The sequence below is a fragment of the Ursus maritimus genome, unplaced genomic scaffold (assembly GCF_017311325.1).
Source record: "Ursus maritimus isolate PB19 unplaced genomic scaffold, ASM1731132v1 scaffold_20, whole genome shotgun sequence".
Lineage (NCBI taxonomy): Eukaryota > Metazoa > Chordata > Mammalia > Carnivora > Ursidae > Ursus > Ursus maritimus.
In genome coordinates, this window is record NW_024424453.1 from 28,640,321 (window position 1) to 28,666,450 (window position 26,130).

Sequence of the window (26,130 nt, forward strand, 5' to 3'; positions counted from 1 at the left end):
GATTACATGAACAATCCCCTCATGCACTCCAGATGAGATGTGAGGGTGAATTGCTGTATTATTATTAATTATTTTAATTATTAATAATAATAATAATAATAAATGATGCAAGAGACTTTCCCACAAACCTCAGTGAGTCTGAGGAGCTTCCTAGTCTTAGGTTGGGTTCCCCAGAAGCAGAGGGTGGGGCAGGGATCCTGGTACATGTAAATAAGTAAGGGGTTGCTCTCAAGAAAAGGGGAGCAAGGAAAGCAGGATAGGACAGAGGAAGGTGCTAAGCCAGCGGGAAGTCTCAATTGGAGTCTGGTACAGCCTGATCCCACAGAGCCTGGGAGTGCGAATTACCTGGTAAAACCCATTCCACCAGGAAGCAAGTGGGCTGGGTTTTTAAACCCCACGTCAGCTAGTCATTGGCTGAGGGCTAGAGGAGGCGGGCCTAACCACCTAGGCCTGGTGTCTACTGCCTGGCTGAGGCCAATTCTCTGGAGAAGTGGGGCCCCTGAAAAGGGACGTCTGTGGGTGTAAGCCACCAACACTCACAGGTATTTCTGTGGGGCACTAATAGCGTTCACTATACTTGTTGTGATTCAGTATCAGATGACCCTTTCAGGCCTCAAGACTCACATGCTGTGAGATGCAAATCTCTTGTGAACTCTGACCCAGATGACTAGAGCTCAACAGTTGAGAGTTAAAATTGAAGAAATGCCAGGACTCTTCCCAGCGCACTCACCAGGGCCCGCAAGGATTCCGTCTCCGCCTGGAGGCTCTGGACCTGGCACGAAGTGTTGTGCAGCTCCAGCCTGAGGGCAGCGGCCAGCTTCTCTTCCTGGGTCTGTGCCATGCGGGCCACCTCTGCCTGTTGCTGTGGAGGGTCAGGTCTCCGCGTGAGCAGGGGTGTGTGCACAGCCCGAACCCCACCTTTCCTCTCACCCTTCCCAGGCACCACTCCATTGCCTTTGACTCAGAGCAAACAGCTGGCAGATTGAAAAAGTCCTCTTTTTCCACAGGCACCCCCACCGATTTGTATACAAGCATTTATTTAGTTTGAACATATAGTGCATACAAGCAGAATAAAATTCAAAAGCTTTTTCTGAAGGGTTTATAGGAGAAAGTTTCCTTTTGTCCCTATGCTCTAATTACAGTTCTTCCGTTTCCAGTTTCTTTAACCTCTTTCCAGAAATATTTCGTATATTTATAAGTAAGTATATGTGATCATCCTCTCCTTGCTTTGGTACTTCATACATCTTAGAAAATATTCTCACCAGTATACATAGATCCATTACATTCTTTTAATGGCTCCACAGTATTGCCTTGTTTGGAAGTACTGTAATTATTTAGAAGCCCTGCACTGATTAGCACTTAGATTGTTTCCAGTCCTTGCCTGTTACAAACAGTGGTGTAAGAATAACCCTACAACGCTCATTTTCCACACATGGGGGTATCTCCGAGGGGTAAATCCCTGCAGTGGAACTGCTGAGTCAAAGGGTATGCATCTATCATTTTGATGGATGTTGCCAAATTGCCTTTCAGAGAACTGGTAACCCGTTCCAGTACTGTCAGGCAGTGCCGATTGCCCCACACCTTCTTCAAATGAGGAACTATCCACCTTGGTCTGATAGTCCCTGTTTCCTTGTAAAAACCAGTCTGGCCACAACTGTGAACACAAGGGGAAGGTCTGTGTTTCGCAATCTCTCCCTGAGCAAGAAGGACATAGTCTGATTCTTTCCCATACTTTCACGGGAGTAGGTCATTGCTACTCTTTCTGTCTGCTGGAGAAAGGGGGAAAAACTTGAGATCACCTTCATTCATCTTTGGTACAGTCTGACACATGTCTCTAAGCCAGTTTTATGGGAGAAAAAACCCGTTTTCTCCCCTAGTTTACTGGCTGTCTGGATTGACCATTTTTACTACATATGAATACTTATTTATAGGGTTATGCAGAAATAGTCCAATCTAACCGACTAAGAAAACCCGGGTCCAAGGGCTCACATCTCAGGTGTAGTTCTTCCTGTGTGAGGGCTAGAAAGAGCTCAACAAAGATGTCCATTAAAGGTCTGGGATCAGCTAAAGGAGAATGGAAGCTGTGGGCCCATCTCTGACCAGTCGGTCGGTCCATGGCTGTGTGTCCCCAGGCCATCATTCAGCCTCTCTGAGCCCCAGTCCCTGCCCACAGAACACAGATGACAGTGAGTGGAGTGACTATGATGCTTCCAACAGGTTATACATGCAGAAATTTTAAAACCTTAAAAGCATGCAAATAGTGACTGCATATATTTTTTTTATGTGGAAGAAGTAATATTAACCAATAAATGAGTTTGTAAAAGCCACTGTAGGTTGAATACTACTAGTGATAACTAATATGCGTTAAGCGCTTATACTGCGCTAAGCACTGCCTTAACAGCATTAAGTCCATTATTTCAGTAAATCTTCACGACCCTATGAAGCCAGTGTCATTGTTATTCCTATTTTACATGAGGAAACTGAGGCACAGAGAGACTGAGTTATTTACTCAAGATCGTATGGCCTATGAGGGGCAGAGCTGGCCAGAGCTGTGCTCGCAACCAGGTTTGAAAGCCGCTGCTCCCACCAATCCATCAAGACACCTGAAAGTGGACCTGTCTTCCCCAGAGTGAAGGTGGACCCCTCTAAAACATCCTTGAGCTCTGTCAAGTCCTGCTGCAATGGGTTGCCCCGTTTCTCTCCCTGTCTTTGGGGTTGGGACTTGGCCAGGTGGGCTGTGTGGGTGGGTGGACGGTGGGAGGATGGGGTTCTGGCAGACAGACTGAGTTGAGAGGTGCAGGTGCATAGAGCGGGCAGGGGCAGCCGGCAGCTGGAGCCCGCGCCTGATAGCTCATGAGAGCCGAGGGTTAAATTTTCAGGAAGTTTGTAAGCTAGTTGGTAAACACAGCCGTCATTAAAAATTAAATTATATCCACTTACAATTAAGTTATATTAAAATGGTAACAAAAACTCCAAACACATCACTTGCTAATTATTTACATTTTATCATTATCTGTGCTATCAGAGTTATTTATATCAGTGGTACCTGTGTGGTAGGAGTAACATTTAATGGTGACGTCTGAGCATCTCTTCCAAACTCTGTGCTTATTTACACTAAGTTAGGAGTTTGAAATCTGCTATGGCGAGAGTTAGTTACCTCATGGAAATTGGCAAACACTACAAATCAGGGATTGAATTGTTGTTTTGCTGACTCTCTAGACTTAAGAAAGGGATGCAGAAAATGTTAATAATGCAGATTAAACTTAAAATGGGTCATGTCTGTAGCTGTCACATTATGAATAGCAAAAAAATTAGAGGGAATATCTTTCCAATATTTACAAACTATTAATCTGATTTGCAAAGAAGTTACTCATATCATTGATGAAAGAACTCATTAAGGTCAATGGAAATATCAACCAAAATTCCTATCAGAGCTATCCTCATTTATCATTGGTGTGCGTGGCTTTTTGCTTAATCAGATATTAATAATGAAGCATATTTTATAATCTGATTTTGTGACATGATTGTTGATGACAGAATTATTAAAACAGCTGGCAGATTTTGCATGAAATAGCAAGTCACACTGAAGGTATAGGTGTAAATAGAAAAGCAAAGTACATATTTTTTCCTAAAATTAATGTTATCTCTAAAATTATATAAAGAAAACATCAACAGAAATTTCTATGTTACCTTTATGTGGTATTGTGAATCTGACTGCGAACAAACACACATGGTTACATTTTTCCACAGAGAGCAGATATGAAACATTACCAGCACGCCGTGGGGAAGAGGCGGGCATGAGTGGAAGTAGTCCCACTGAAGGCAAGTTTCAAAGCCCAGGTGGGTGAGCCTGGGGTAAATCTGCTGGCCAAGACTCTCACCACAATCCCCCATATAATCTGCCCTCCTCTCAACCCAGACAATGGGTGGTCTCTATTCAGAGGTATGCTCTGGTCTCTGGGGGCATGAATGCTGTATCCCAGTATTTCCCAAACATTCGACAAGCAGCATGGCTTTTCACATGTCTGAATACTAATTCGAACACTTTTTATTTAAATCGATTCACTTTTTCTTTGTAAATGAATGTGTTTAAAATGGAAACTGTAGATGAGGTGTCAGAGGACCCTGCATCAGGATCATCTAGGGAGCTTGTGAAAATGCAGGTTCTGATTCAGGAGATCTGAGTGGGCCCAGGAATCTGCATTTAAAACCCCCATGTAATGCCTGGTTCATGGGAACAAAGTTCCAGATTGCTACGGAAACTGATAAAACTGTAAAACTGGTCATAGACAAAAAATAGCTGAAAAATTAATAAAATTTAAAAAAACCAATGTTATTATATTTGAGGGAATGTTGCCCACCACGTTGCTGAGTCCCAAAGCCTGCTTTCTCTTTGCTGAAAGGTGAGATTGATGAGTATAAGAGAAGTGTTAATGACCTACCAGCACCAAATGGAAACTTTCTTACACAGTTTAATTAAGATTCTTATAAGTTTAATTAAGATTAAAAAATGAATTTGATCACTATGGGATTCAGTGTCATTTTATATCATGCCCCATACCTTCTCAAATCAGCTTACAAATGATACTTGCCCTTCGTCTGGGGACAATCAACTGCTTTGACTCACCTAAAAGTATTACCTGTTCTTTTCCGATGGCTTTTTAGAGTTATGCTTTCTGATTAATAACTACTTCTGTTTCCATTTCAACCCAATGCCTTCAAGATTTCTCCTCACAGAGCAAACAGCAGGTGTGTCATTCTAGACCCTGAGGATAGGAAGGCAGGGCTGTGTTCTGTTGCTCCGTGCAGTTGCTAGGATGTGTAATGAGATGCGAATATGCTGGTCCCCAGGCTTGCACACCAGCCTGAAATCTCGGCTCCGCTGCGTAGGAGCCAGGCTGCCGTGTTTGCACTCCATCTATATTTCTGGGACAGGAGAGCATATTGACACTTTGAAACATAAAAAATTTCAAATAAAAAATTTAAATTAAATGTACACGTTATTGCCTACAAAAGACGGATGGGATAGCAGAAAAGCAGCATGCTTTGGTGTAAGTCAGAAAGAAGTATTTGAGAGTCTCCAAATGGAGGGGGGAAAAGAGCCATCGCCAAACCCACCCCTCTGCCATGCAGGTGTGTTCGTAGCAGAACATGTATCCAAGGTGACGGCTGAGAGTTGAGATGTGGACTCTGCCTTTCTCCAGCAGTTGCTGTGTGGATTTCACCCAGTCCCTCAAGCTCTCTGTTTTTGCAGCTGGCGAACAAAAGCTCTACAAGAGCCTGGCTCTGCTGCCGAGTACAGCTGACCGCCTTGCTCTGCAGCCTCCTAGACCTCATGGGATCACTAACCTCATGATGTTCACTATCATGGAGAAAGGGAAAGCAATGGATTCCTTGGGGAGACAGAGGCTTCCCAGCTTGTATCACAGAGGAATCTTATCCCACAGGGAGGGCACAGAATCACAGTTTGGGAAGATCATGACAAAAGTCTGGCATAACCTTCTGGACACTCACATTCCATGAGACAATGAATCAAGACTCCCCCACACCCCATGTGATCTGTCCAGGCCAAACTAACAGTTCAGAGTGTTCTGAACTGAACATATTCTGGAATCAGAATATGTGGTCTGAATCTTGGTTCTACCACTTTGGACCTGTGTATTCTTGGGAAAGTGACTAACCTCTCTGTGCCTCAGTTCCGTCCTCTGTGAAATGGATAAGATCACAATACCTAATTCACAGTGGGAAGATGGAAGAGGAACAAGCCTGTCAGGTGCTTAGAACGCAGTCAGGGCCCTTGGCACAGTCTTACTAAGCGTTCTGCGGGCACTGCTCTCACCGCATGTTGTATTCTGCTTGTAGAAGAACGGTCTTTCTATCCGTCGCCTGCCACCTGCACCCAGCCAACCTCGCGCTAGATTGTAGGTACCTTGTGTGCAGGGACAACTTCTTACTGACCCCTCTGCCTGCCCTGCGGACATAACATGGTGTTTTATACCAACACACTTACTAAAGGTCTACAATATGTCCTAGTCCCATGCAAGAGACTACAGCAAAGGACGGTCCGCTGGCAGTGGAACAAAATCAATCTCCTTTGCATTAGGAGGATTAGCTATCTGTACTATAATGACCATGGAGTATCATATAAATGTTATTTAGCTAAGGATAGCTTTGGACAAGCAGCATCCCCAGCCCTGACCCACTCCAGGCAGACACAGGATTTATTTGGGAGAGGGCTGGATGCCATCTGGTCTTCACCTGAGACATGAGCTCTCCTTAGTGGGAACTAAAAAGAAGTACATGTCTCACTCGGTGAAACGTCAGTGTTGGCAGAAGGGCTGGCCTGGCTAAGCCAAGTGTCTCCTTGAATTGGCACAAGAACTGCCTGGCTATTGAAGCTGCTCACGAAAGGCTATGGGACCAATTCCCAGCCGCAGCGGAAGCTGCCCAAGGACACACTGAGGGACACCCTGGCTTTGCGACTTGCTGTCCCTCGGTCATAAGGAAGTGTGTACCTGCTGATGAAGGCGGTGGAAGAGGCTCAGCAGTGAATGTGATTCCGAAGAGAAAAATATGTTCTTCTTAAAGTAATTATTGATGTTTAAATGGTAGTATTTTTCTTCTGGTTCATGGAGATCATCCCATTCTGAAGAAGGGACTCCTCAGCTCTGTCCCTTCTCAGAGACTGATAAATGTTGAACGCAAACCATACTACTTTCATTTCTCAGGGATTTGGGTTGTTTTATCTTTGCAAGTCTCTTATATTAGAAGTAAGGTCCCTACCCTTTTCATGGGAAAGAGCTACCATTGAGAAGTACCTAAGATAGCATTGAGATTGCAGAATCTGGTGGCCAGGGACAGACCTGGAACTTTGTGCCCACAGCCCCATGCACAAGTCCTGGCACCTGCTTTGTGCTTGACAAATGGAGTCTGAATGAGCGAGTGAGTGACTATTACTTGGTAGCATGTGGAGGTTACAGTATTGGGTGATCCTCTATATAGATAGTTATTCAAATGTTGGTTGTCGACAAGTTGTGGGGTTGGAAACACAACGTGGAGGCTGAGGGCCTGGGAGTGCCCTCTACAATATACATGTTGTACTGGGTAAGGGTAAAGGACAGGTGAAAGACAGGTAGTGCCTACCTCAGGGAGATAGCCTCTTTAGTTTCCCTTTTAACAACTATTCTGATTCCCCTCACTCTGTCCCCCAGCTCTGACCATCTTGGCCACACTCCTGTAATGTATAGTGACAGGAACCAAATCCTGGCCTCCTAGCTCCTATAGTAACCCTGCCTTATTGGCTAACAATACCTTTTGAAAGCCACCTGGAACTACCATAACTTAAGTGAGAAGACAATTGACAAGCTGGGCACATATTTACAACTTATTGCGGGGAGAGGATTAATTTCTATAGTGTACAAAGAGTCACTACAAACCAGTAATAAAAAGCCCAAGACATAATAAAAATGAGCAAGAGATATGACCTGATAGTATGCACAAGACCAATATGGCTGAATACCAAGATGTTCTACCTTCCTTATAATATGAGAAATGCAAAATAAAATCACTGAAAAACCATGTTTTACCTCTAATATTGATGAGGATCACAAGGTATGAGAACTCACAGTACTAGTGAGGATGTGGGGAACTGGGCACTCTCAATCACTGATGAGAACGTAAATTGTTACAACCTTTTCCAAGGGTAATTTGAGAATATTTATCAAAATTACCAGTGTGCATAATTTTTGACCCAGCAATTCCACATCTGTGAATTTATCCAGCAAATATATTCCTATTTTGGGAAATGAGGGACACACACAAATAGTTAGTGACTAGTCTAATGTATAAAAGCAAGAGATTAGAAGCCACCTAAATATTGATCATCAGGGCATTAAATAAATTCTAAGATATCCATTGCTAGAACAGGCGTTTTTTTTTGTTGAGGGCCAGATAGTAAATATTTTAGGCTTAGCAGACATATGGCCTCCATTGCAACAATTCCACTCTGCTGGTATATGCAAATACAGCCATAGACAATATGTAAGTGAATGAGCAAAGCTGTGTTCCAATAAAACTTATTTGCAAAAACAGGCAGTGGGTGAGATTTGGCTTGTGGGCCATAGTTTGCTGCCCAACATGGTATAGTATCATGCATCTAAAAAGCAGTATGTTCCGAATACTACTATTTGTGTAAAGAAAGAGAGAGAGAATATATACATATTTCCTTGGATGTGCATAAAGTATCTCTGAAAGGACTCATAGTAAAAGGATAACATTGATTGATCTGCAGAAAAGAACTGGGTGGCTGGGACATGGGTTGGATGTCACTTTCACTGTATATCGTTTTGTGAATTTTGAATTTTGAAACAAGTGAAGGTATTATATATTAAAAATGCTTACATAAAATCCAAGTACATAAAAAATGAAATAAAAGTGAGCTGGGGCCCTTTTGCAAAGCTCTTCCTGTGACATACTATGAGGTGTAGAAAGACTAGAGGACTCCCTTTCAGTGCTTGCAGCAAGCACACCAGAATAGACCATGGCTTATTTCACTGAAGAGATATCAGGGATTATAGCCAACTCATCAACACACAGGGAGCCCTAGGTTACAGATGCCTTTAGGGGTTCTGCTCTTTCTATTCTCCTTGAAAGGAACTCTCCCAGTAGGCTCTCGTGGTGATACCGCATCGGGCCACCTTGTCATCTAGAGCCAGTGACCCCAGTTGACTAGCCGAAACCCATTCCAATCCAATTTCATATATTCTAGAAAATATTCACGCTTCTTTGTACAAGCAAGCAAAGAGAAGGTGTTGACATGGCACTCTATATAAAATATTTGCCCTTGCAGGGTAAATTATTGTTTGTGAAAGTGAATGATATGGAGACATGTTACCTGAGGCTCCTAGTCTCCTCATGGTTAGATCTACACCTATGTTGTCCAGTATGGTAGCCACTAGCCACACATAGCTATTTAAATAGAGATTAATAAGCATTAAATAAAATTAAAGACTCCGTTTCTCAGTTGGATCAGGCACATTCCCAGTGCTCAACAGTGCATGCGGCCAGTGGCTCCCATAGTGGATAGCTGCACAGACTATACAAAGTCTTATCCTCACAGAAATTGCTATTGGAGGGCACTGCTCTAGTCAGTGGCTAATGTCTCTTCCAGCTCTAAGACTATCAATAACCAGAAACCTCATGATTCATCTCCATCTGTTCACCTGTCTTCTTTCTCAACTATCTCCACAATCTGTCATCGGGGCTGTTTAAGGCATGATGGTTACAGCTCCCATAAGGTTCCTGACCACGTATGCCTTGAACTGATCTGAGGCAAGTGCAGACCACTATCAGAAGAGATAGCATGGGCGCATTTGCTGTGAGGTTCCCGGCCCCTAGGGGCTATTGAAAGGAAGCTGAGTTCTCTCTCGTCAGCACCTCCTACCCTACCACACAGCTGATGCTGGTAATTGAATAAGACTTTGGTTATTGTACACATCCTCCCACTGCAGTGAACAAGGGACAGAGATGAGGCTTCCAGGAGTGAGCGTGTGGAGCCCTTCCCTGGGAGGAAGATCCCAGGGAGGAGGTTAAGAATGCAAAATGGAGCTTGTCTTGCCTGCTATAGAATGGAAATGTCTCAGCATAGGAATGCTAGGAAACAGGTGAATGATAGGGGCTCTCCCATATTCCTTTTTAGGGCCTGTGGGTTGCAGACTGGGGGATGTATTCCGTGGGTAGCCAGAAGGTCTGGAGGGTGGGATGGCACGTTGTCTGCAGTTCCCCAAGCATCCCCAATATCTAGAATTGGGTAACCACAACAAGCAGAAAAAAATGGCCTGGAAAACCCTCCAGAAATTCTCTGGACCAAATGGATCCCCCCAAACATGGAGTTACACAACTTGAGAAGCTCCAAAAGCTCGACCACCAAAGTTCCCGACATCCCTGGCTGAGGTTGGAGAGAACCTAGCCCGAACCTCTTCATAAGCTTTTAATGACTTAAAAATAAGAGGAGTTAGCAGGTAACTTGGGAGCAGATGCTGATGGCATCCACCTCTATCCCTCAGGAACCTTTATCCCAGAACATGTTGTTCTCACCACCCTTCCATTCCACTGCCAGATTCTACCCTTCTTTGCCTGGGAAAGCTTTCTCTGAAGTTTCTGAAAGGTCACTCTGCTAGCAGACTGCAGATGTCTAATGGGAATGGTGTTACTACCCCAGCTTCCTTGCCTTTCCCCTCTCTTGTATTCTATACTGTTTCCCAGAAACCCTTTGGGTGCAGAGTCTGGTTTCCCACAGTGGGTGCTGGCTGGATAATGAGTTCTTTGTTGGTTCCCTTCTCTGCTTCTTCTCTACTGATATTTTGGTTTCCCCCCTCCCCCAACTTCCAGATAAACCATTTTCTCTTTAATATTTGTCTCAGACAGGGTCAGTTTCTGGGGAAACCTAAACAAAGACATAAATTAATCATGTCAATTAATTTTCAGCCTCCCCAGGCTGAAAGGTAATTAAATACATGTCTGTATGCTCTCTGCAAAAGGTTTGAAAGGAGTGTGTGCTAAGCCATTTCACATTTATGCTTTGCTGCCAAGAAACCGACAAGAGGTGTTCAGGATGGGCAAATGTCAGCCCCCAAGGGCATGACAGCAACTGACAAAACTATTTATTGGAGGACTTCTGGCTGTCAGTTCTGATCTCTGTTGATGATCAGAGGAATTCACTCATTCTGCAAATATTTTCTGAGCTCCGCCTCTCTGCAAGAGGCCCCGGCAGCATTAGCCAAAAGAAAACAAGTACTGTCTGTTTTCTCTGAGATGTAACTTTAGATTACTCTATTAAAAAAACACTAATGAATCTGTTCAGAATTAATGCTTGAATTACTGTTAGGTTGGTGATGATTCTCAAGAGGGTGAAGGGTGAGTAATAATGGCCAGGATTTTTTTCCTTTTCCACTCTATGCAGGATTTCTTTCTGTTATTTACAACGCCCCTTCCCCTTTCCCCAAATAAATAATCACTGCAGTGTGAGGTATGCCTCAGGAGTGTTGGGACAGAAGCAAGTTTGCAAACTCCTGGGCCACAGAGATCTGGCTTTGGCAACAGAACGGAGGAGGAACGACTACCCAATGAAGAGAAAAGGTGCCTGGCCTGAGAGCCAGGAGGGCTGAACGATGGTGCTGCCAGCAGGCTATGTGACCTCAGGACATCAGCTGCCCTCTCTGGATCTGTTTTTTCACCTCTGAAGTGAGGAAAGGGGATGAGATGGTGTCTAAGGTCATGAATTATGAATATTCATGAGTCTCCTAAAAAAGAAGCAATGGATTGAAATCAAATCTATGGTTTGGTTTCACTTTCCTTTTGTGTTGTTCCCCCTTCTCACCTGGCTGGGGGTGGGAGACTGCATGTCGTGCAGCTACTAGACACTATGTGCCATAAAGAGAGTTTGCAGTGACCTGGCCCAAGGAATTAAGGTCAGAAAGAAAAGGGGCTGTTGAAAGGGGATGGGGGTGGGGTAGAGAAATGGGGAGTAAAGATGTTTTTGAGGCTAGAGAACACTGGGGGATCCAGAATTGGTGAAGACCCTGCTGGGAAGGTTCCTGTTGATACTGAGGGGGCAGGGGATTGAGGGGGATGGGAGAACAGAAAAGGTTTTCCTTGGGGTTTTTTGGGGGTAGCTTTTATAAACTCTGGTGGCTCTCAAGCCTGGCTGTATATTAGAATCATCCAGAGAGTTTGAAAAAAATCACAGTCCCTCTCCTTCTTCTGATTTAATTGGTCTTAGATGAGCATTCTTGACAATGCTCTGGAGTAATTCCGCTGGGCAGCTGGGATTGAGACCCACCAAACAGTAACCCAGAGCATAGTAACCCAGAGCCCTCTTGCCTTCTCGCAAAAAATAAGCTACCTTATTTTTCATACTTTCTGTACACTTTCCTTCCTCTTCTGTTCTCATCCTGTGCGTCAGAATCATGGGTGGGAGATGGAGAAGGGAAGAAGAAACCCCGTGCATTCTATGTACTGGTTAACTCCTTTATTATTTACGAGGTTAAATAAAAGATGTTTCCCTCCATGAATATAACTCATACTGCTTAAGAAAAGCTTGAAAAAAATATTATACTCAAAAACAAGAAAGAAAAAACATCTCAACATGTCAAATAGGTCCCTCCCTCAAAGACAACCACTGCTAACACCAAAACATTTTAGTGTTTTCTTTCTAATTTTTTCTTGATGCCTCATTTCTTTGTTTGAATGCTTTCTACTGTGTGTACCAGGGGTTGGCCAACTGCAGCCCACAGGCAAATCCAGCCTACCTCTTGTTTCTGTCAATAAAGTTTTATTAGAACACAGCCATGCTCATGTGTTACCTTTTGTCTTTCAAACTACTGGGGCAGAGTTGAATAGCTGTAATAGACTGTTAGGCCCAGGAAGCCTCATATTTACTTTTTGGTGCTTGACAAAGTCTGTTCTTTCCTGGTAGATACCCTTCTGTATTCTCTTATTTCCCCCATTTGACCTTATTACATGAGCATTTCCCATGTTGTTATAAATGCTTCATAAGTATTTCTAATAACTACCTGGTATTTCATTGCATGGAAAGGTTGTGGCTTAGCCTTACTCTTATTATTAAACATTTATGTGCTTTTCCCCCAATTTTTTCATTCTTATAATGAATGCTGCAATGAATACATTTAGATATAAACTTTATCTGTATTTTCAATTACTTCTTTAGGACAGTATCCAGATTATTCAACTGGTAGGTGGGGCGTTTCAAGATTCTCAATACATATCATCAATTCCCTTACTCAGAGATGTCATACTAGTTTATACTCCTCAGTAATATAGGGGAGAACCTACTTCACCATGCACTTGTCCGCATTTTAATGGATTACTATTTTAAACATGTTATGCATTAAGACAGGGACACAAAATGTTATTATTTTAAATTGTCCTTCTCTTACGTCTAATAAGATTGAAACTGTTGCGTTTCGTCTTTCCTATGTTGACTGCTTTTCACCTTTGCTTGGCCTCCTTCTGCACAGGGAGAAGGTCCTGCCTCACCTTGGCTTGGAGCAAGGCTCCTGCTTCTGCCCGGTTCTTTTCAACATCTTTCTCCCAGTGGATCCTGATGGTCTCAAGGATGTCGTCCAGCCCAGTGCCAATGGGAACACCCATTTGTTCCAGTTCAGACCCTGCCAACTGTTTGTACAACACTTTCACATCCTGCAAATGACAATATACACTTCAGGTGAGTTCCAGAGGACAAGGAAAGCATACAGAATTTCAGCCCGCAGAATCCCAGGTCTGCGGGCACCCCTTGTGCTTCTCATTCTGCTCCTGCCAACCATGGGGCTTCACAGAGACTGCAAAGTCCCCAACGCTCTCATCAGCACGCGTGCCACCGTCTTTTGCAAGAAGGAGGCATTTCTAGGCTGGTGTTCACGAGCCTGGGGCCCACATAAATAACAAAATAACACAGAGTGAGCAACAAGAGCAAGATGAAATTTATGAATTCCATAAAGTCAGAGTAGGCTGGGAGAGATTAAGAGGTAACTAAAGGGTGAGTGAGTGGTGGAGAGTGGTGGCAAATGACTGAGCTAAGAGCAGGAGGAAGTGGATTTAGGGTTCCTGGTCAGCCTAAGGTCGGACAAAAGAAGGAACTTCCCAAGGTAATCAGAGTTAGGTGGGTTTTGACTTTTACAGGGGAAAGCACGTTCGATGTCCGCTCACACAGTGACACGTGTGAGGTGGTTTAGAGTCGGTGCCATTCCACAGGGAAATGGACCGAATCATGGTTGGCGGTCCCGTTGAGTCCTGTCACTCAATGAGCTGACCTAATTTCCTTAACGAGTGCGTGCAAACCACGGCCTGGGTCTACCTTCAGAGTAATTTTGTTTGTTCTATGCAGCGCTAAACAACCACAACAACCACAACAACCACAACCTGGAATACAGTGCCTTGAGGCAGGGGATGCTCTCTCCAGCTCCACGCAGGCTCCTTCACTCACCAGTGTGGACCCGCCCTCTCCTCCATTTGTGTCCAGCCTAGGCCCAAAGCCATCTGAATTTGAGACTCCCAGGGTCACCTCACCCACTACAAGGATTTGGAAGTATTTTACTCGCGTTTTGCCTGCAGCGCTGGGCAAGCGAGGTGGAGAGGCCCACAGGAGCTACCCTCACTGATGGGAAACTCCCCGGACAGGTGCGCGCTCTGGCCCGCAGCCAAGGCAGCGTCCGCCTGGCCCCCATTTACCTCTTCATAGCTCCTTGACAGAAAGCCAAGTTCTTCTTTCAGGCTTTCTATTTGACTCTCCAGATCCATTTTTGTCAAATTAGCTTCATCAATGACTTTATACAGAGAGTTAATTTCCTCTTCCGCTGCCTTTCGAAATGGCTGCTCATTTTCATATCTGCAGATAAAGGAGCTTAATCAGCATAGGTGGGCAACCCAAAAGGGGAAATAATCAGATGACAAATGTTACCGACAGGCCAATTATGTGATAGACAAACGAATGCTAGAAGTCACCATTCCAACAGCTTTGAGGGCACTGTTAACGCAAGTGTTACATCTTGATTTATTAAAATGAAGGTGATGGCAGCCAACTTCTGATAACCTAGCTTCACAAGCTGCCAGGCTCATGGGGCCCTGGAAGCATAGAACTCTAGGGAAAGCTTGTCCAGGAGATGAGATGCAGGTAGGGGGATGTGGCATGTCACCATTATTCTGATTTGTCGTCCTTTCCCCCCGAGGATCGTTTAACAAACATTACAGCATTACTGAGAATCTGCTAAGCACCAGGCTAGTGATCCCAAAATGAAAAACATGGTTTCTGTCTCCAAAGAGCCCATGTGAAAATTTAAAACCGTGGCGGCAAATCCAAATGCTTTCAGGGGCCAAGTGGGAAATATAGATGAGGGACCAGGGCCGGGTCTGGGAAGCAGGGAGAGGTGGGGATTGAAGCCTACAGGACAGGTCATCCTTCACGCAAGCGGACCTGCTGCTCAGCTCCTCCCGTTACTGCTACGTGGGCAGGGGTGTGCCAGTTCTCTTCAAGAGAAATGGAGACCTGGATTTTTATGTGAAGTTTCCAGAGTTTTAAAAGCTTGCAGCCTATATAATAACACACACGCACACACATCGACACAAATCTGAAACTGCCCCCCCCCGAGCTCTTTCCATCTCTGGTTTGCACAGAACCTTCTTTCTATAAATCACCCAGCATCTTTGCCAATTTCTCCCAGTGTTACTCCTTTCCTTCTATGGTCTTTCACCCAGCTGTACCCCTCAGCCACATTTCACACCTTACCTTCATCCATCCATAGAACGGAGAAATCTCACATCACTCACTGAAGAAAGCATCTTATGGTTTTAGAGTTTTAAGGGAATTTAGGATTCAACTATTCAAACTCCTACCCGGTGACAATCCCTTGATAGCATTCTTTTTTTAAAAAAAAGATTTATTTATTTATTTATTTGAGACAGAGGGTACTCGAGAGAGTGCAAGCGCAAGTGCAAGTGCGGGGAGAGGGGCGGAGAGAGAAGGAGAGGGAGAGACAATCTCCAGCAGACTCCCTGTGGAGCATGGGAACTGACGTGGGGCTCAATCCCAGGATTCTGAGATCATGACCTGAGCCAAAATCAAGAGTCAGTCCACTCAGCCGACTGAGCCACCTAGGCACTTCTTGATAGCATTCTTGATCGGTGATCATGTAGCCTCTACTTGACTACTTCCAGTGACAGGGAACTCATCACCTACCACTGCCACCATTCCATTTTGGGACAGCTCTAATTATTGCAAAATTTCTTTCTTCAGGAGCTTGAGTCTTCATTCCTGTAAGAGTCTGAGTTCCAGTCTCTGGAGCACTCAAAGTCAGTCTGATCCTTCTGGCAGTTCTATAAATATTTAGATCTTGTCTCTTATATCATTCTCTTTTCCTGTCATCCCATCCTCCAAGCCTTTTGTTCCTCCATTCTTCATATATATTGGTTTCCATATCTCTCATCATCAGTGTCAGGGACTATGACCTTCCCATCTTTGTATTCTTAGCACCCACCTTCAACCTTCAGATATATGTGTGGAATGGTTAGAAATGCTCTAATTGGTCCATGTCTTGCTCAAAATGTGATGGAGACTGGAATGCAAAACTCCAGATGTTGCCTGATCAGTTCAGAGTCCCCAGGGGACTGTCTGCTCCTTTGTTTAAACTCTCTAATTCTATTCATCAAGGGCCCTAGGGTTTGCTTTACGGGTTTTTTTTTTTTTTGTTTGTTTGTGTGTTTGTTCATTTGATTTTGACCAGGTGTCCTGTCAACTAGAGTCCCTGAGCATTTTTCCACAAGTCCAATCTTCTGCCATTTTGCCCTTTCATGGCAAGATAGCTTGCATGCACCTTACAGTTAAAAATAGTGAATGAAGGAAACAAAGACAGAGCCCTGTGGCATACAACTAGAGACTTTCCTCAGAGTTGGACCTGTACCTTTGAATCCCCTCCTGCCCCTGCCCGCTGAAGAGCTGGTTTTTCAAGACATTTTTATGTACTCTATATGCAGGATTAGATTTTCTACCCAGATGTATTCTTCATGAAGGACTGTATTATTATTAACATTTAGTCCTTCTGGAATCAAGTCCTGCCCTTCCAACTGGAATGAAAATCCACCCATATCACCGGGATTGGTCCCTGCTGACCCAAGTTGGAAGAGTCCCCCTTGTGCCTCTGAAGTTCTATTTTGCTTATCTCTCCAGGGAGCCTGGTTCCTGCCAGGATGTGCTCCATTCAGCATTATGGGAGGTCTTAGGTGCCCTACAGACTGTTTTTTGGAAGTCCTCTAAACATTCTAAGCATTTGACATATCTCTCTGATATCCCCCAAAGCCGCTGTTAAGCTTTTAGCTTTCTCTTGCTATCCTTTTTTCCTTTCCCTTCCATTTCAAAGTCTTCAAATAGAATCTCTTTGCTTGTGACACCCAGCACTGCCTTTCTTGACCTGCAGACCCCTCTGGCCCAGCATCTTCAGTGGCATACCACAATTTCTGCTTGGTTTCTCCATCATCCGCTCAACTCAGCTCACTCAAAGCCAAACTCATTATCTATCCCTGAATTTTAGACCAGCTTTCCTTCCACAATTTTCTATTTTAGTCAATAGAACAGCAAGTCTTCTAAATTACCCAAGTTCAAAGCCTGAAACTTATCTTTGCTTTCTATTTCCAGGCTGCATATGTCAAACCCTGCCAATGATTTATTGGACCCATCTCTGAAGTCTGCTCATGGCCACCATCCCAGGCAGACCCTGAGCTATAAGAGCCTCTGATTGCCTTCCCACAACTGACCTACAGTATTGCCCCCAGAGGGACCATCCTTAACCACATTGGGTCACCATCTGCTCAGAGACGTAAGTGTCATCCTCTGGCCCCTTAGTAATCTGATCTTGCCTTCCTTTTCAACCTTGGGTCCTGGTGCAGACCCTACCCTGCCATGCATCCAGCCTGTTTGCTCCCACTGCTCCTTGCTCATTTGCCCCACCTCTCCTCTCTACCAATACAAATCTCCCTTTACAGGTGAAGTCGGGTCATGATGAGCCACTGCTCAGATCCCTTCTGTGGGTCTCCTCTCAAGTCATCTCTGAGAGATCTGGTATGGCTGACACGGTCCTCCGGGATTTGATCTCTCCCTGGTTTTTAAGCCTCATTGGTTGTCCCTCCTTCCTTCACTCCATATGCCCCAGTTATAATGAACTGCGTGGTGGCCACTAATGCACCATGCTTTCTCATGTCCTTCTGCCTTAGCACATACTGTCCCCTCTGCCGGGAAACTCATGCCTCCTTCATTGGCCTGGTCAACTCGTACACAAGTTTAGTGTCCAAATTAGGTGTCACCTCTTTTGTCAACCTTCCCTGGCCAGACTAAATGTCCCCATTTCTCTTGTGCTCCTCTCAGTGATGGCACAACCACTGTGTGATGCCACTGTCTGTTCACTCCTCTGTCTTTGATACTAAACTGTGAGCTCCTGGAGGTCTCATTCACTTCATTCCCAGTACTTGGCCAGGGGCCTGGCAGATATTCAAATATTTGTTGAATTCATTCATTTATTCACTAATTCAAAGACTGTTTGGTGGGCATCTATCTTGTGTGTGGCACTGTTATAGATGCTCGCAGTACAATGGGGAACCAAATAGACCAAGTGCCTGCTACTCTGTTGAATGGCTGGATGAAGGCATGAACACATGATGAATAAATGAATGAGTGAAAGAAATTTTGGTCAGATCGTACCTTAACTTCACACTTAATTAAATTCTATCTTAAATGTAGTAGAAATGGCTTCATGTCTATTGGCATCTATCTTTAGCTGTGCAGGAAGCCGTCGGCGGCTGGATGATGGCTTCATTTTTTTTGTGCTCCTGTGACCTTGGCGAACACAGTGTTGTCCAAGGCACCAACCCCAGCTGATTGAGAGCCTCCTTGACTCCAGAGTGGCCACTAGTGGACATCCTTTTAGCAGATGGAGAAGCTTGGTCTTAGAGAAAGGAAAGGACTCTGGGTCTGAGGAGATGGTAGAGATTTTCCTTTTCAACACAATACTCTTCTTGTCCTGAGATAAGAATGGCAGTGGGATGGATCACTGTCTTCCCCAAAGACTCCCAACTATATGCCTTTCCTCTTTTCTACCAATTTAGGGAAATGTTCCCTTACTAACTATCCCACCACTCATCCAATTGCCCCACATCCAGAACACCTTCCCCACAGAATATTCTCAAAATCACTGTGTTCATCAATGAGAGGTCTTTTTCATTTCATTTCTCCATTAGACCAGTGTTTCCCAAACCTCACTCGCCATCATGATTTCACCCTAAATGCATCTCTCTCCTATCATTATTTACTTACATTGTTCCTTAAATTCATTTTCTTAAAAAGTAAATGTTAAATCAGTAAACTTGAAAAGCTCTTTATATTCAATAAATTTAAATTGCTACTATAAATTGTAGTGCTATAGTGGAAAAACAGTTTCATGAGTCATAAATAGAAGGTAACTCTAAAAATACGTAACTATTAAAAATACAATGTTTATCCTTATACCACTTCAAATGGTCTTCATCAGTGTCATATACACCATATTTTAGGAAACACTATATTAGACTTCGAAGAGGTGTTTTTCAACACATGGGAGTTAAAAATACCGAGGCCTGGCCCCCACGCCCAGGGACTGTGGTTTAATTAGTCTGTGCAGCTGAGCATTGGCATTTTTAAGTGGCCAGGTAATTCTAACATGCAGCTGCAATGGAGAAGCGTTGCTCAAACCCAGCGGTTCTTCAAGTGTGCTGCCAGGACCAGCAGGATCAGCATCCTGGGGAACTTGTGAGAAATCGAGGTTTTGGGTCCCACCCCAGGCTATTGAATCAAAAACTCAGAGGGTGGGGCACAGCGATCTGTGTTTTCTGTAAGAGCTCCTGGCGGTCCTGAAGTGTGCCACAATTTGAGAACGCCTGCTCTGGACGGGGTGACACTGGGCAAAATCTCCAAGCCCTTGGGACCTGGTTTGTGTCTATAAGGAGGGTTTGAGCTGGACGATCTTTGCTCCGGATTCTCCCGGGACCTCTATGATCCCACTCCAGCCTTCTGTGCCACTGGCAGTGAATGCTGCAGACCCCAGAACAGCAGCACTCGACTTGCCCAGGAGTCTGGGCCAGCGGAAGGACTATCCCCTCTGCAGCAGATGTTACCTCTCTTTAAAGTCGTCCGCACCCGCCTGGATATTCTCTGTCTGAAGCATGAGCCGGGCATTTTCCAGAACTGCCTCGCCCACCTAGAAAGATCACACACATCAGAGGAGACAAGGTCACTGGACTGTCTTCCCTCCCTTCCCACCATGACGTGCACCAGGCACAGAGGTTCTGGGAACTTAGAGCACCTTTCTTACAGCAAATATTTTTAGAACTCAAGTGTCTCTCTCCAAAAAGGCGGGGAGGAGATAAACCATAAATCATAAAATCTGGATGTCTTTTAAGAGCCTTTAGAGTTGGATTTTTGGAGCTAAAATATTAGCCAAAGGCAGACTTATTCATAGCCTCTGTCATAATGCTGAGCTTTCAACTACCAGTGAAGTTTCTGGCTCCTTAAATGAGGATTCCCTGGATTGACTTAGTGGCTCTTCACATTTTCTGGTCATGGATGCCCTTGAAAAGCTGATGAAATCTCTAGTACAGTGCTGCCCAATAGAACTTTCCGTGATGATGGAACTCTTCTATGTCTGCAGCAACCATTACGGTGGCCACACATGGCTACTGAACACTCAAAATGTGGCAAGAATGACTGAGGAACTGAAAATTTAATTTCATTTAAATTTAATTTATCATTATTTTTAATAGATTTTTTGGGGGGGAAGAGAGAGCACATGAACTGGCAGAGGGAGAGGGAGAGAGAATCTTAAGCAGGCTCCATGCTCAGCACAGAGCCTGACTAGGGGCTCAATCTCATGACCCCGAGATCATGACCTGAGCCAAAATCAAGGGTCTGATACTTAATGGACTGAGCCAGCCAGGTGCCTCAAATTAAATTTAACTTAAATTTGAATAGCCACCTGTGGGCAGTGGCCACCATATTGGACAATGTGGCTCTAGAATTTCATCCACCCTCAAAACATACATATGAACATAAACGCTGTGCATACAGTTTGGGGGTTTCATGGAGCCATGGAGTGGTTTTTCAAAACCAGCTCCCCATACCCTACAGAATACAGCTGAGATTCTGTTTTTATTTAGGCATGGTGTGGCCAACAGATCAGGAGATGACTGACGTTGAAAAGATGTTATTCACAATTCCCAGGGGGAGGGGCAGCCCCACCATGCAGGGCCGGAGGAGGAAGTACCAGCGTTGGTCTCAAAAGGATGAGGGGAAAGCGTGGGCAAAAGACTTGTGGTTTTCATGGGAAGGAATGGGTGAAGCAGGGTAAACAGTTGAGCAGGTTTAGGATTGGGTAGTTTGAAGAATTTCAGTGGTCTCTGGGCCTCTGGGGTGGTCTCTGGGCATCTGGGATGCTTAGGGCAGAGGAATACTGCTTCCTGGAGTGTAAGAACCAGAAAGAGGAGGCAGGTGGGGATATGGGCTCAGGATCGGCTGGGTTTGCACAGCAAAAGCATGGCAAGTGGTTTACTATCTCAAAGATTCACTAGCTTTGTGGGGGCGGTCTTGCCCTAACAGTGAGACCCCAGATGCCAGAGCATCAAGAACACAGAAAAAACGAAAATAGAGTTAATATTGTTGAATATAGTTCATCCAGAGGGTCCTGGCTACCTGAGGCGTCCCTGAGGATTGGCCTTGGCTGCCCTGGCTGAGTCCTCTCTTCAGTCTCCTTCACACAGCAGCAGTCCCCACATTGGGGAGCTACTTTTCCAGTCTTTGGATGCCACTTTGCCAATGCCATTTTTCAGATGACAAACTCAAAGCAAAGGCAATCACCCTGCTCGATTTCTCACAATGATGCCCATGGCAAATGACTCACTCTAGTGCAGGACACCGAATCATAGTGGGTGTCTAGACTGTGGGCTGGAGCATGACTGCTGTAGAGATGAAGGCTTTACTGTCATTCTAGATGACGTGGCCATAGTGGGGGCAGCTGTAGGCAGATGTGGGGCCTGGGGCTTATGCAATTTGGGAGACTGCCTTTAAGAAAAAGAAAAAAAAAAGACTAATACAAAGGTGTGCACAAGAGTGAGGGACCCTGAAGCTTAAATTCTTAAAATTCTTCAGCTTGATACAGCTTAATTTTGTCTGTTGACGTGTTTCTGCTTTTTAAACGTGGGACCCAGGGGGTGGGCTGAAAAAGTAAAAACACTCTGAAGCATAGGTTGAATATACGTATTTGGAGGCCTACAATTCTGGAAAAGCAGAGAGATGGCTGAAAATGCAATCACCCCAAATCCTGCCTTCCAGAAGAAGCACAGCCAGCATTTGGATGTATTGTACTTCGTTTCAGCCTTTGCTTTGCCCTGCTACGATAGTAGCCAAAGTGTTAATTATTAACACTTTCCTGGTTGATTGCAAACTCTTTATGAAGAAGAGGCAACAAGGAGCAAACCTCGAAGGAGTCTGGTAGGAAGTGCCAGCTGCTCAAAGATGGGCCACAGTGAGGGGCCGGCTGCTCCGTGTCCTTGCTCCTCCTTCTCACTTAGGGTTGAGGACAGGAGCGCTTTCTGGGATAAATTGGACACTGTCCAGCAGAGAGGGTAGTTCTGTCCAAATGTCTGTCCTGGGAGGCTCGTGCAGTACTCCGCTCAGGGAAGCTGGAGTTCCTGCTCCAGCTGATGTTTAATAACAACCAGGGGCTTATTTGAGCCTCAGGCCGAGGCTAATTATAGGCCCTGACTTGCCAAAGCTCAGTGGCTGGCCCTGCTTCCCCATCTTCACAGAAGGATCTTAAAATAACCCGCCAGCCCTCAAGTCAGCTGGAGAGCCCCTCGCTGTTCTCCTGTAGGTAGCTCGGCTTAGCAGAGGGGGGTCCTCTCTGGTGGTAGGGGCGGCTCTGCCTCCTCCACTGTAGAAAGGGCCAGGGAGGTGGCAGGACGAGGGCTGGGACCTTGGCTGAGGTTTAGCACAGGCCCAGGACCGGGATGGTGGCCAAGGCCAAAAGCAAAGCATGGAGAGCCTGCTGTGGAGCAGGTTCTCTGTCTCCAACTGGAAGGCTTCATGAAATCCTCCCCAGGGCTGAGGACAGGAACTGCAGAGGGGAGGGAATGTACTGACCACCTACAGATATGCCCAGCCCACGTGCTGGGACTGGCTTGTCCTGGCTTGCCAGGGCAGACTGGTAAAGATTTCAGGAGTTTTGGGAGCCAGTGGTTAAACACAGCCATCATGAAAGTTTTAATTATGTGAACTTACAATTACATAAATTATATGAAAAACCCAGTTAATAAATACTCAAAACAAAGGTCATAAATACTTAACTACTTTACTCTGTTTGACTGTCATCCAGGCCCTTGAGGTTACTGACTTCTGTTGGATCTGCGCAGTGGAAACACTGCATAATGGTAGATGCCGTCTGCACTAAGGAGGGATAGCATGTTGGGAGCTGGCTATCGGCCATGGTGAGAGGATTTACACCAGGGGAATTGGCAAGCGCTATCAACCAGAGCCTTCTATTCACGGAAGGCTGCTTGTTAAACAGATAGCAGCTCAGTGACTGTGCCTCAAATGCTATGGAATACTTAACACTCATGACTTCACTACATGCTCATGATATCTAACCTTGACAGCAACACACCTAGTTTACAGACGAGGATGCCAAGGGTCATATGTAAATTGCCCCATATCACCAGGACGGAGAGTGGCAGAGCCAGAATGCCACGCCAGGTCACTGTGACTCCAGAGTGTGCATATTTTTGTCACCAGCTTTGGAAAATAAAAGGCTCATCAGAATCAAGAGAGAGAGACTCACTGGGGAGGATTGTTTTCTTTTTCCTGTAACGGGACAGCCAGGACTCCTGGTTCCTTTTTGGGCTGCATCACAGAGATAAAGAGCTATCTTCCCCACTGGCATGAGGAAGCTCGCCAAACCAAACCAAACCAAACCAAACCACCATTTCCCACGCTGATCTCCTGAGCTTTCACTGCTGAGCCCTGTAAGCTGAGTGGAGCTGAGCAGATTGTGGGCCCAACTCTGAAGGCCTGGAGAAATTCTGTGGCCGAGTGCTCTGCAGTCAGGCCTGCAGAAGAAATGTCATCTGCATTTAAAACTGCAGGACCTGCACATTAGCTACCTGGTCCTCTCAGATTTCTGGTTGAAGCGGGTATAAATTAACTTCACCTCTCTGATCATTTTCTCTCTCCAGGAGTGAAGGCAGGACGAATACCAAATATGAATATGTATGGTCACTAGGCAGATGCTGTGAGTACAAGCATACTCGCTCATAACCCTGGAACCACTCCTGCCCTCTTTTTTAGTAGGAAGAGAGCACGAACCAATGTCAGAGTTGCACTGCAGGGTGAACTTTAAGGGTGGGGAGCTGGTAGCTTGCTCATGGAGTGCTGGGAAGGCCAGCAGGGGACAACCTCCCCTCCTCCTCTCTCTCCTCTGCCCACACAGAGCTGACTGCTACCATCAGCACATGATTACTGTTTCCCTGTGCAACATGACTTAACACCAGGTCTCCTGTCATAGCAGCATCAGTGTGAATTGGTATGTGAGAGTAGGTGGTCTGGACGGAACTGGACTCAGGATTTGTAAGTTTGCTGGAGAAAATAAGATGCCTTCAAAGCATACAATTCAATGGAGGAGAAAGCAGGGCTGAGTACCGTGGGGAGGGGCAGTCGGAAGCCAAGGTAGGCACTGGCTTCGTCCCGAGAGGGATGCTACAGGCAGAGGTAAGGGTGGGTTCACTGCTGGCCGGTGTTAGCTCGAATTGCTCTTGGCTTGGTGTGCAGCTGCCTTACGTTACGCCCCTGAAACCGTCTTGCTCTCGCCTCCACGTGGAGGATTCCTCAGGACACTTTACACCAGTTATTCTCAAAGTGTGGTCTCTGGAGTGGCAGCACCAGCACCACCTGAAGCCTGCGAGGAAGGCAAACTCTCAGACCCTACCGCAGATGTCTGAGCCTGAGTCTCTGGAGTGGGGCCTGACAGTCCGTGTTTGAAAAGCTTTCCAGGGGCTCACGGCATGTGCTCAGCTTGGAGAACCCCAGCTTTGCACAGACCTGCCTCCAGTCCTGCCCATGCTGCCTCCCAGGCTGCTCCTGGCATTCCTCCACGTCCTTGCCTGTGTCATTGTCTATACCTAGAACACCTTGTTTTACCACCTCACGCCCCTAGGCCTTGCCGTCTGAGAAACCCTACCCAACCTTAATGCTCATCTCAAACATGCCTTCCTCTGCAAAGCTTTTTTAAATTTATTTACTCACTCATTCTTGCCTTCATTTCTTCAGCACATGTGCCGGGCTCTGTACTGGTTGTGGGGGAATCAGCAGCCACTGGAGGGGGTGCAGTTAGAAAGATAGTCAAAGGCCAGATCCAGGGGCAGGGCCTTGGGGGAGCAAGGGAAGGGAGGCAGAATTTGCTGGGGAGCCCATGAAAGGCTTTGAGCCGGGCACAGGTGTGATCTGTGAGGTAGGTGTGTCCCCTGCGTCCTGAGGGAAAGGAAGATTGTTGGACGCAGGGGACTGTCCCAAGGACCCAGCTAGGAAGCTAGGAAGCTCTGCAAAAGCGCTCAGGAGATGATGGCAGCTTTGACTAGGGCAGTTATAGGGGCCACAAAGAGAAGCAGACAGGTTTAAGACTCATTTTGCTGATGGAACAGATGGGTTTTGGTGATGGCGCAGTTGCAGAAAGAAGGAAAGAAAAGAATTAAGGATGACTTCTAAGTTTTTAGCCCCAGCTCCTGGGTGCATGGTGCCTTTGCTGACTCTCTTCCTCCCTTCTCGGATCATTCCTGCATCAGAGTCACACCCCGACCTATGTCCCACACTGAGTAGACAATGACCTCATTTACAAACCCAGCTCCTCCACTCATGGGTTTGGGCCAGTTACTTGAATAATTCTAAGATTCGGTCCCCTCATCCATAAAATGAGGATAATACTGCTCCGTACCTGCTAGGGAAGCTTCAAGGGTTAAAGGAGCCACTCCAGGTAAAGCACTCGGTCAGCTGCCTGGCACGGAGTAGGGATTCCATGCACGGCGGCCATTAATATCACTGCTATTTACCTTAGAGCAGAGCACTTGGCCAATGATGGTCCAATGGACCTGATGGGTGTGTGCAGTCTGGCACCATTCCTGCTCCTCCGCACAGGCAGTTGAATGAAGACTTCCATCTAGTGGCTTGGTCTTTTGTTTTTTTCTTTTGTTTTTTCCTGCCCATAGTCATTTGTTAAAAGCCCTGGTCACTGGTACTATGATGACAAGGATTGTATCCCTTCCTACAGCTGTTTCCTTGCTATGGCTGTAATTATTAAAATAAATGATGCCGGTGGTGGCAGCTGAGGAATTTGACCCTTACTGTGTTTTAAAAAGGTGAGGACAAGCAGCATTTTTAGAAGGGTTATCATTTGGGCCCAAGGGTACAATTAATGCTTTATTTGGAGTTAAAGATACTGGCATCCCAGTAGCTAGAGCTGCAGGTGTGGGGAGGAGGTGGGCAAGACTGGGCCCTTG

The 26,130-nt window shown here is 45.5% G+C and overlaps 1 protein-coding gene across 1 annotated transcript in view; it reads right to left on the bottom strand.

Annotated features, from left to right (window-relative positions):
- Positions 1 to 25,787, bottom strand: part of BFSP2 (beaded filament structural protein 2) — a 35,100-nt gene extending 9,313 nt beyond the window's left edge. The window contains exons 1-5 of the mRNA XM_008708563.2: positions 25,684 to 25,787; positions 19,711 to 19,793; positions 14,248 to 14,404; positions 13,057 to 13,218; positions 731 to 862 (exon numbers count right to left, since the gene is read on the bottom strand). Coding sequence (XP_008706785.1) covers positions 731 to 862; positions 13,057 to 13,218; positions 14,248 to 14,404; positions 19,711 to 19,760 — 501 coding nt within the window. The 5' untranslated portion in view covers positions 19,761 to 19,793; positions 25,684 to 25,787. The remainder of the gene's footprint in view (positions 1 to 730; positions 863 to 13,056; positions 13,219 to 14,247; positions 14,405 to 19,710; positions 19,794 to 25,683) is intronic.
- Between the last annotated feature and the right edge of the window lie 343 nt (positions 25,788 to 26,130).